We start from the raw sequence: 11,990 nt of genomic DNA on the forward strand, positions 1-11,990 counted from the left end.
TATAAAAGAAAAAGGAGATCTTCCCTGAGACTAGAAGTGCAGTTCACCCTATTTTTTTATTGTGCTATCTTGAAGTATACATGGCCAATGGCAAAGAAGACAAAGGCAGGAAAGGAAAAACCGAACCCAGGCTTGGGGATCTCAGAATGGCAGAGCCAGGAAGTAGTAGCAGTCACCACTGCTGGAACTGGTGAGGAAGGAGAACACAGACAAATTCGAGGGCAAGTGATGAGTTGTGGCTATAACAACCATAAGTGTATGGCTATGGGTTTATATACTCATGTATCAGGGGACAGTTTTCAGTATACCCCTCATATAAGAAAGGGAAAAGAAAAGTTGTAGAATTAAATGAATTAATATTTGTAAAGTGCTAGAGCAGTGCATAGTACATAGTAAGGGCTCAGTAAATATTAACCATCTTCATTATCATCATCGACATCATCATCATATCTTTAATATTAATGGTGGCTTGGTCAGTAATTTTCATACTCCTCAAAATCACTGATTTTTATGTTCTTAAGGTAACATTATGAACGTAGATTCTGTTAAACAATTGACATGAAAATATTTTTCCCATAACATTTATCTTTCTATATGAAGTTTATGGAAGGACCCCTTTTGGAAGGTCTGTACTGGGACGCATGGTACACTAACAAGACGTTGTATGATTTAAAGAACACCAGTCGCATCTACTATGAGAACATACTTTTAGGAGTCCCCAGGGTCCGTCAACTAAAAGTCCGCAACAACACATGCAAGGTCTATTCATCCCTTCAGTCTTTGATGAATGAATGTTATGACAGATACACTTCTAAAAATGAAGACCTGGCTGATTTTGGCCTTAAAGTGGAAACTGAGTAAGTAATATAAAATTACATGTAACTTTTCCTAGCATCTTACCATTGTATCTTTAAAAAATTAGGAAAATATGTATATTTTCCAAATAATACCAACAGTGGTCTGGCAGGTAAGGAGACTATTTCAATAATCGTAACAAAGGAAGGAGCAGTGTTTAGAAAAGTAAGAGTGAACCTGTTATTTTGTTTACCAAAGGATATAAAGAGTATTCTTTTTTTCCTAACTGGGGTATATGAAGTGCTAAGTCATTTTGAACATAAGGTAAAACATCCATTTCTGCTTTTACAGTACTCAAATCAGCTTTTCTGTCTCTGACCAGACTCCCTCAAACACGTCCCAAAAGCTTCTTGGGACCCTTAGGGAGTGTGTTAGGTGTGCTCTGCCACTTTCTTCCTTTCTCACTCTTACTTCAGTGATATCCTATGTTATTGCCAATATGGAAAAGGAGCAGTTATGCTCTGGAGGCACTGCATCTGACGATGCCTACCAAAGATATCGTAGCAGTGTTCTCCAAATTGGCTGAGGCTAAAGCTGGTGTACACTCATGTCTATACTGAAGACAGGACACCCAAAGCCAGAAGCTGCTGGTGTCATTGCTTTTACAGTCCTATGAAAATCTCAGGGGGCAGAGAACACATTTTTTTTTTTAAAGATTTTATTTATTTATTTATTTGACAGAGACAGAGATAGCGAGAGCGGGAACACAAGCAGGGGGAGTGGGAGAGGGAGAAGCAGGCCTCCCCCCGAGGAGGGAGCCCGATGCGGGACTCGATCCCAGGACCCTGGGATCATGACCTGAGCCGAAGGCAGACGCTTAACGACTGAGCCACCCAGGTGCCCCCAGAGAACACATTTTTTAATTTAATATTTATCAAAATGATACAAATACAATTCTCCAGAGGCAGCCTCTTTGAGCTCTTTTAGTTGTTTCTTCTGGTGTACTTTCTAAATAATGTGCTTGTACTGCTATTACTTGATTTTACGGTTTTATGTATCTGTTGTTGCTGTCATGTGTCCCTCCCTCTACACACACACTTCCCCATTTCCCTTAGCCTGTTGTTAGATCATAATTTTTGTTAATCGTTAGTCAGTGTTTATATTATAAATATGAGCAATGATTACATTTCTTTTCTTCAACAACCTCTCCTGTAGCATCAAGATTAATCACTGCTTTACAGTTTTTGTTGACTTGTTTTTTCTTTGTGTAAGTTTTTGGTTATACTTTAGGATAGCAAAGTGCTCATATAATTCTTAGAAATCCAATGAACTCATAAGTATGGTGACACAGTCTCTTAGATATTACTGAACTGTATACTACTTCTCTTTAAATGAAAAATTACAAAATAAATCAGTTAATCAATTGCACATTTTAAATTGGAATCTAAGAACTAATCTGTTGGGTATTCTATTATTCCAAATTCCCATAACAACTAAAAGTAAGTTAAATACCAAAATTAAGACTACAGACTTGGAATGATAATACTTGTTATTCCCTAACAAAATAAAAATCAATCTGTGCTTGCTTATCTATCTAAAATGTAATATTCACTAATTAAAAACATCATAAAGAATTGGAAGTAAGAGAGGATTGGTGTAACAAATGTTCTTGTTTCAGTTTAACAACCATGTGGAAAACACTCAAAAATACAACAACGGAATTTTCATTAAACCTGAGTATTTTTTCTTAGTGGTATCACTTTTCCCCCCTCCTGAAAACAAACAGTATTATTAATAGAAAAACAACTCTAAGCAGTATACCTTTGGATAATCATTCAAGTCTGTCTGGGGAGGCTGAACAGGGACTGAAATGAGGAGTCAAGACTTTATTTTTTGATATTCCATAATTAAAAGTTGAAAGGATGGGGGTGCTTGGGTGGCTCAGTTGGTTGCGCGTAGGACTCTTGATACCGGCTCAGGTCATGATTTCAGAGTCGTGGGATCGGTCCCCACATCCCGCTCCATGCTGAGCATGGAGCCTGCTTGGGATTCTCTCTCTCCTTCTGCCCTTCCCCCCACCTTACATGTGCTTGCTCACTCTCTCTGTCTCTCAAAAAAAGTAGAAAGGATGGAAACAAAATTCAGTTAAGCACATTTTACTTTGATTTATAAACTTTTGTAAAATAAGATACCTACTGGGGCACCTGGGTGGCTCAGTCAGTTAAGCGTCTGCCTTCAGCTGAGGTCATGATCCAGGGGTCCTGGGATTGAGTCCCACATCAGGCTCCTTGCTCAACGGGGAGTCTGCTTCTCCCTCTGCCCCTCCCCCTCCCCTTTGCTTGTGCTTTCTTTCTCTGACAAATAAAATAAAATCTTTAAAAAAAAAACCTTTTCTCATTGCATCTAGTCCAGTGGGTTGCCCACACTAAACACTAAAAAATGAAAACATACTAAATCTTAATCCTTTTAATCCTTAACTCATTGTCTTGCTTCAAAGTTAGTATAAAACTTATGAACTTAATACTGCTTTTTTTTTTTTAATGTTAGCTTAAATTCTTAGAATACATCTCGGTCAGGCTTTCTCGTCTCTTCATTATTCTTTTTATACCTAACAGATGGAAGTACGCTACTCCTGATAGTACCTCCCCTTGGCACTGGGGATTTGTTGGTGTTTACCGAAATGGGGGATTTATTTTCACTTTATCAAAATCAAAATCTGAAACAAAAAACAAGTTTATTAACCTTCAACTGAACAGCTGGATCACAAGAGGGACTAGAGTTATTTTTATTGATTTTTCATTATACAATGCTAATGTAAACCTGTTTTGCATAATCAGGTAAGTGACTCAAAACCTCTTTATTAGTGTCTTGAATTTAAAAAGCCTTCAGAGGGGCACTTGGCTGGCTCACTCAGTGGAGCATGGGACTCTTGGCCTCAGGGTCATGAGTTTGGGCACTACATTGGGCATGGACCCTGCTTAAAATGTATACATACATACATACATGGCATCCAGAGCCCTCATTAGGGTTTCCAGTTTGTGCGTGTTTATACTGAGATTAAAATCATAAGCCTCGGGGCACGTGGGTGGCTCGGTCAGTTAAGCATCTGACTCTTGATCTCATCTCAGGCCTTGATCTCACACTTGTGAGTTCAAGCCCCACGTTGGGCTCCATGCTGGGCCTGGAGCCTACTTAAAAAAAAATATATAGGGTTACCTGGGTGGCTCAGTTGATTAAGCGTCTGCCTTCAGCTCAGGTCATGATCCCAGCATCCTGGGATCAAGCCCCACATCGGACTCCTTGCTACTTGGGAGCTTCTCCCTCTGCCTGCCGCTCCCCCTGCTTGTGCTCTTTCGCTCTTGCTCTCTGTCAGATAAATCAATCTTAAAAAAAAAAAAAAATAGGCCTCAAAATAAATATAAAGTAGTTATGCCAATAATGAATAAGATGGTAAAGATAAATATAAAGTAGTTATGCCAATAATGAATAAGATGGTAAAGAAGCATCATATTCATTGTTTCATTGTTTTGGAATATATTCAAGAACATGGAGAATTACTTAACATACAATATGTTTTATATTAAGGATATATAGTCTTATTCTGCAGCTGCACAGATCTCACGTTTAGTCTTGATTTCTACCTCTAAATCAGATCATTTAAATCTGTTGATTTCTTTTCAGAATGAGCTTCTTTATTGTTATTAATTTTTGTCTCAAGAATGAAGAATTTATATTTCAAACAATATATATCCGTAGCCGGCATCCTAGAAATGATTAGAGCCTGTGGTGATTTGCAAAAATGGCCCCAATTCTTCACATCTTTGCCATGTAACCTTGCAGTGCTCTGCCACCCATGGTTGCGTGCATTACCCAGCTCCTGATGTTAGGCTCAGCCTTGGTTTTTTTTGTTGTTTTGTGGTTGTTGTTTTAATTTGTTTAATTTAAATTCAATTAATTAACAATGCATTATTAGTTTCAGAGGTAGAGTTCAGTGATTTCATCAGTTTTATATAATACCCAGTGCTCGTTACATCACATGCCCTCCTTAATGTCCATCACCCAGTTTCCCCATCCCCCCAACCCCCTCCATCCAGCAGTCCTCAGTTTCTTATGATTAAGAGTCTCTTATGGTTTGTCTCCCTGATTTCATCTTGTTTTATTTTTTCCTCTCTTCTCCTATGATCTATTTTATTTCTTAAATTCCACATACGAGTGAGATCATATGATAATTGTCTCTCTCTGATTGACTTATTTCCCTTAGCATAATACCCTCTAGTTCCATCCACATTATTGCAAATGGCAAGATTTCATTCTTTTTGATGGCTGAATAGTATTCCATTGTAGATATACACACCACATCTTCTTTATCCATTCATCTGTCAATGGACATCTGGGCTCTTTCCATACTTGGCTATTGTGAACATTGCTGCTATAAACATTGGGGTGCAGGTGCCCCTTTTGAGGACGACATTTGTATCTTTGGGGTTAATCCCAAGTAGTGCAGTTGCTGGGTCCTAGGGTAGCTCTGTTTTCAACTTCTTGAGGAACCTCCATACCGTTTTCCAGAATGGCTGCACCAGCTTGCATTTCCCACCAAGAGTGTAAGAGGGTTACCTTTCTCCGCATCCTCGCCAACATTTGCTGTTTCCTGACTTGTTCGTTTTAGCCATTCTGACTGGTGTGAGATGGTATCTCAATGTGGTTTTGATTTGTATTTCCCTGACGCCAAGTGATGTTGAGCATTTTTTATGTCTGTTGGCCATTTGGATGTCTTCTTTGTAGAAATGTCTGCTCATGTCTTCTGCCCATTTCTTGATTGGATCATTTGTTCTTTGGGTGTTGAGTTTGATAAATTCTTTATAGATTTTGGATACTGGCCCTTTATCTGATAAGACATCTGCAAATATCTTCACCCATTCTGTAGGGTGTCTTTTGGTTTTGTTGACTGTTTCCTTTGCTGTGCAAAAGGTTTTTATCTTGTTGAAGTCCCAGTAGTTCATTTTTGCCTTTGTTTCCCTTGCTTTGGAGATGTGTCTAGTGAGAAGTTGCTGCAGCCAAGGTCACAGAGGTTGCTGCCTATGTTCTCCTCTAGGATTTTGGTGGATTCCTGTCTCACATTTAGGTCTTTCATCCATTTTGAGTCTATTTTTGTGTATGGTGCAGGAAAATGGTCCAGTTTCATTCTTCTGCATGTGGCTGTCCAATTTTCCCAACACCATTTGTTGAAGAGACTGTCCTTTTTCCATGGGATATTCTTTCCTGCTTTGTCAAAGAGTAGCTGACCATAGAGTTGAGGGTCCATTTCTGGGTTCTCCTATTCTGTTCCATTGATCTACATGTCTGTTTTTGGGCCAGTACCATACTGTCATGAAGATTACAGCTTTGTAATAGAGCTTGAAGTCCGGAATTGTGATGCCACCAGCTTTGCTTTTCTTTTTCAACATTCCTCTGGGTATTTGGGGTCTTTGCTGGTTCCATACAAATTTTAGGATTATTTGTTCCAGCTCTGTGAAAAACATTGATGGCATTTTGATAGGGATTGCATTGCATGTATAGATTGCTCTAGGTAGCATAGACATTTAACATTATTTGTTCTTCCAGTTCATGAGCATGGAACATTTTTTCCATTTCTTTGTGTCTTCCCCAATTTCTTTAATGAGTGTTCTATAGTTTTCTGAGTACAGATCCTTTGCCTTTTGGTTAGGTTTATTCCTAGGAATCTTATGGTTTTTGGTGCAATTGTAAATGGGATTGACTCCTTAATTTCTCTTTGGGCTTAGCCTTGTGACTTGCTTTGGTCAATGGAATGGGAGCAGGTAAGATACAAGCAGAAGTTTGAAATGAGTTTGCCTGTTAAAACTTGTTCTCTAGGGGCGCCTGGGTGGCTCAGTCGTTAAGCGTCTGCCTTCGGCTCAGGTCATGATCCCGGGGTCCTGGCTTCGAGCCCCAAATCGGGGTCCCTGCTCGGCGGGAAGCCTGCTTCTCCCTCTCCCACTCCCCCTGCTTTGTGTTCCTGCTCTCACTGTGTCTCTCTCTGTCAAATAAATAAATAAAATCTTTAAAAAAAAAAAAAAAACTTCTCTGGCATTTCTCTGGCATTTCTGGCATTTCTCTGCATTTCTGGCATTCTGCCATTCTGGCATTTCTGCCATTACATGAGAAGGACATGTCTGGGTTGATGTGGACCCAGAAGGATGGTAAGAGACATTCCCTTATAAGGAAGAAGAGAAGGTGAAGGAGGAGGAGGAGAAGGGGAAAGAATCAGCAGGCAGGGGAGAGAACCCTCTAAAGAGAAAAAATTCTTTCCATTATTCTGATGATCTTAGTGCATTTGCCTAACCTGGACCATGCTAATTGGCTTTAGGCCTGTGTTCTAGAATCACACACTGACAAAGAAACAGGATTACCATGATTGAATCTGTCTGGGGATTGAATCAGCTTCCTCTGAGTGATCTGGGAATGAGTGGATGCCTGGTACAATCAGGGTTCTATTAGAAAGGAGGAATGGAATAATGACTACAGACGAGCAAAGAGTAATATCCACTAAAATCTCAGTGAATCTTAAATCTCTCTCATGAGTCTTATATTTCTACCCTAAATGGAATACAGAATTGGTGTCTACTCTGACGAGGGGATTTTGCCCTTGTGCAACAGTGACAGTGAAACCAACCATGGCCTTTAAAATCCGGAAAAATGAATAAAACAAATCTATTGTCTTAAGTAGCATGGACATTACACCATTTCTTTTATAGTTTTTTTCTCTTCTTTCAGGGAATCAGAGCTTTTTACCAACATTAATCACTCTTTCCAACAGTTCTGATCAGGATAAAGAATACAAATAATTTTTATGCCTTAAACACGAGGAGAAACATTGGGATAACTGGCTTAAAATCATAAGGAGAACTCCTTGTTACACTAGACCAAGTCCAGATTTCCTGTCCCTGGGGTTTATGCTTATTGTTACCTTTTAAAATGTTACTTTTTAGAAACTAACAAATTTTATTTTTTAAAAAAAGATTTTATTTTTTGACAGATACAGGGAGAGAGGGAATACAAGCAGGGGGAGTGGGAGAGGGAGAAGCAGGCTTCCCATGGAGCAGGGAGCTCAATGTGGGGCTCGATCCCAGGACCCCGGGATCATGACCTGAGCCAAAGGCAGATGCTTAATGACTGAGCCGCCCAGGCGCCCCAGAAACTAGCAGATTTTAAAACTTTAAACTGGTGGTATATCTAATCAGTAGTTGTATGGGAGCACATTACTTAAGACCTTACCCATGTACTTTCCTTTTGTAAACATATCTGGCAAACTAAACTGAATACTGTTCTTTTTTCCCTTTTTACTAGTGTACACTTCAGATCAAAATATTGAGTTTCTTTCACTTCACTCACTTATCCAACATTGCACACCTACTACATGCAAGGAAAAACGAACAGTTCTGTTTTCTGTTTAACTGGTTTTGGATTTTATTTTGGCAGCACCTTATTCCAGTAGCAATAATATTTGCTAATATATCTAAGTAGGAATAATTACATTATGATAGAGATACTGGGTTCCTTAAATTATTGTGAATTCTTAATTATCTGAAGTTGTAGAGAGCAGTAGAAATACAGTGAACAACCTCAAAATCTTTTTATTTAGTGTTGGAATTCATTTTTGTACTTCTCTTTGCATATAAATCCTTGTATCCAACATCCTGTGCCTAAAGTAAACAGGAAACATTTGTTTTAGTAGACCATGTAATCTTGACATTTAGAAGCAAGAAGTATCTCTGATAATCTAAAGGGGGAGAGTGTATTTTCCTTCTCTGAAACATTCAAGAATTATGTATTCTGGGGGGAGTACTGATTAATAACAGTAACTAACAGTATAGCATTTCTTGAACATCATCTCATTCTCTTGTGGAGATAAAGTGGTATTCCCAGTGATGATCAAGAAATCTAAACACAAAATAGAAAGAATGTCTGGCTAACATCATATCTTACTTTCTCAATGACATTGGTCTTTGACCACTGTGAATATTCAGAGTACAAAAAAAGTGAAGCCATTAAAAAATAAGTAAATCCACTAGAATTTCTTTTAAATTGAACACATGACCCCAAGAAAACATATTTTCTATAAAATAACTGATTATTAAAGTACACATCATCACAAATTAGAAACTTCACATTGAGTTAGGTACTGAAATGTAAATGCTTGAAATAAATGAACAGTTACTTTCACTAACCTAATTTTACAGATTGGTGGCAGAATTCCCTGCAACTGGAGGAATAATTACTTCATGGCAGTTTAACTCTGTGAAGCTCCTCAGATATGTTAGCTACTATGATTATATTATTGCTTCCTGTGAAATCACATTTTGTATTTTTCTTATTGTCTTCACAACACAAGAAGCCCAAAAAGTTAGAGAATTTAAGTCTGCCTATTTCAAAAGTGTTTGGAACTGGCTAGAATTACTACTTTTGGTGGTAAGTATACATTCATATGTATTGTTGGAGGGAATCAAATCTGAACGCACCAATGAGGGAGGTGTAAAAAGCAAACTTTTCATCTGGCAACTAGCTAAGGGGCAGCTCCGTCTCTCCCTTGCCCCTCCCCAAGTCCCAAACCCCCACCCCAACCCCTCAGCTCTTCAGGAGCCCAGCTGGTACAATTTCAAAACTGCAAGTACAATTATAAAAGGAACTGTCATAGGGCATACTAACGGTGGGCCTCCAAAAGTAAGAAGTCTATTTTTGGGGGTGCCTGGGTGGCTCAACTGGTTAAGCATCTGCCTTCAGCTGGGGTCATGATTTTGGGGTCCTGGGATCGAGCCCTGGTGTCGGGCTCCCTGCTCAGTGGGGAGTCTGCTTCTCCCACTCTATCTCTGTGCTCGCTCTCTCTCACTCACTCTCTCTCTCTAAAAAAAAAAAATTTTTTTTTCTCTGATTTGGTCCTTGAGAAAACCAGCATAAACTTAGAAGAATAGGTGATTCTATAGGTATTATTATTTAATGCACACAGTAGGTCTCCCCTCACTCAAAAAAATGTGTTTCTTATAGGGCGTCATGTTGAAAATCATGGTTATTTTTGTACATGTACTCTTCTATGGTGCCTCTGTTTTCCTCCTCACACTGAATTTTTTTTTTTTAAGATTTTATTTATTTATTTGACAGAGAGAGACACGCGAGAGAGGGAACACAAGTAGGGGGAGTGGGAGAGGGAGAAGCAGGCTTCCTACAGAGCAGGGAGCCCGATGTGGGGCTTGATCCCAGGACCCTGAGATCATGACCTGAGCCGAAGGCAGACGCTTAACCGACTGAGCCACCCAGGCGCCCCTCTCACACTGAATTTTGAAAGAATATGCAAAATCAAGCCTAGGAAGAATACTGAAAGGGGGGCCCAGGGGGAGTGAGCAGCCAGAGGGTAGCTTGTGGGCACAGAGAATACCAGGATTGGGAATATAGTCTCTGAAAGAAATTCCAAAAACTGCCAGTTCTTGTCAATGGAATGGACTAAAACAAAGAGGTAGGCAGGGTGGGACAAATGGTAAGAACTTGGTCTTAGAAACAATGAACAACATTTCTGGCTTATACACCCTTACTGACCCTTACTTATAGCCAATCCAGGATATAATCCTTGTTTCCCAAAACCAGATTAAAAGTTTCTCAGAGTCGGGGCGCCTGGGTGGCTCAGTTGGTTAAGCGACTGCCTTCGGCTCAGGTCATGATCCTGGAGTCCCTGGATCGAGTCCCTGGATCGAGTCCCGCATCGGGCTCCCTGCTCGGCAGGGAGTCTGCTTTGCCCTCTGAACCTATCCCCTCTCATGTGTTCTCTCTCATTCTCTCTCTCTCAAATAAATAAATAAAATCTTAAAAAAAAAAAAAAGTTTCTCAGAGTCAGGAAATGTACCACCTACCTCTCTGGTATCCCCAATAATACTTAACATAAAGCATAACATTGAACGTTTAACTATCTGAGCATTTCAGGCAAAGGAAGTCAAAGGAAGATTTTCATGACAGTTTGAAAGCTGTGATACCTGATATAACCTTCTTCCGAAATCCTCCTCTAGAAGAGCTGTCAGAGGGCTCTCAAGACTTATTTTTGTGTCACTGAAAAATTTTTCCTTTCAGTGTTATGTGGTAGAAAATATTAAACTTTTTTTTTTTAAAGATTTTATTTATTTATTTGAGAGAGCGAGAATGAGAGAGAGCACATGAGACGGGGGAGGGTCAGAGGGAGAAGCAGACTCCCCGCCGAGCAGGGAGCCCGATGCGGGACTCGATCCAGGGACTCCAGGATCATGACCTGAGCCGAAGGCAGTCGCTTAACCAACTGAGCCACCCAGGCGCCCCGAAAATATTAAACTTTTAAGGATCATGTGTATGGAAGTGTTGAACTACTATACTGTACACATGAAACTAATATAACACTGTATGTTAACTACACTGGAATTATAAATAAATACATAAACACATAAATAAAAATAAACTTCCAGGTATCATGTAGTTACATGGAGCAGAAATGCAGCCTTGTCAGAATAACATAATCATTTTAGACATTTGTGCTTTATGACTCAAAGAAACAGGCAGAGAGATTAGGATGGTCAGGTGACCAGTATTTCTGCACTTTTGTGATCGTCTTGCTATCTTAAACTTCTGTAAGTTGCGGTTCACTTCCATTCACGTAAAAGCCTACGTCTTAATTCCCCTCCCTTTTTGTTAAACTTCTGATGAACTTTTTCCTGTGTCTGTTCGTAGGCTGCAGGAAAATCAGAAGTAGAAATTGTCTCTAATTTAACATTTCTTATTTTCCCATTTAGTTGTGTTTTGTGACTGTTTCCTTCAACATATACTGTAATGTACAAATTTTTCTCTTACTTGGAGGCCTGTTAAAAAATACCGAAAAATATTCAGACTTCTATTTTCTTGCATACTGGCACACTTACTACAACAATATAATTGCTGTCACCATCTTTTTTGCATGGATAAAGGTATTTATACTTTATTATATTAAATACAACAGATTAGATAAGTGGTTTTTTTAGATAGCAAAATGGGAACTAAAGCGGCAAAGTTATGAAAAAAAAAAAGGATTTTCTTAACTATAAAGTAACTTTAAAAAGTAGGTTGGCCTTGCAATGATTGTGGGCAAATCCTCAAACACTCCTAACTATCACTATTAAACACTTCCTTTAATTTGAAGCAAATTTTTTCTG

The 11,990-nt window shown here is 39.1% G+C and overlaps 1 protein-coding gene across 1 annotated transcript in view; it reads left to right on the forward strand.

Annotated features, from left to right (window-relative positions):
- PKD2L2 (polycystin 2 like 2, transient receptor potential cation channel) overlaps window positions 1-11,990 on the forward strand; it is a gene marked incomplete at its 5' end in the record, with an annotated part of 41,104 nt that overhangs the window by 3,192 nt on the left and 25,922 nt on the right. Inside the window, 4 exons of the mRNA XM_035014211.1 lie at window positions 601-857; window positions 3,411-3,632; window positions 9,033-9,261; window positions 11,595-11,765. Of these exons, the coding sequence (XP_034870102.1) occupies window positions 601-857; window positions 3,411-3,632; window positions 9,033-9,261; window positions 11,595-11,765 (879 nt within the window). The remainder of the gene's footprint in view (window positions 1-600; window positions 858-3,410; window positions 3,633-9,032; window positions 9,262-11,594; window positions 11,766-11,990) is intronic.

This window comes from Mirounga leonina, unplaced genomic scaffold, assembly GCF_011800145.1.
Source record: "Mirounga leonina isolate KUSES-001 unplaced genomic scaffold, KU_Mleo_1.0 Mir_168, whole genome shotgun sequence".
NCBI lineage: Eukaryota > Metazoa > Chordata > Mammalia > Carnivora > Phocidae > Mirounga > Mirounga leonina.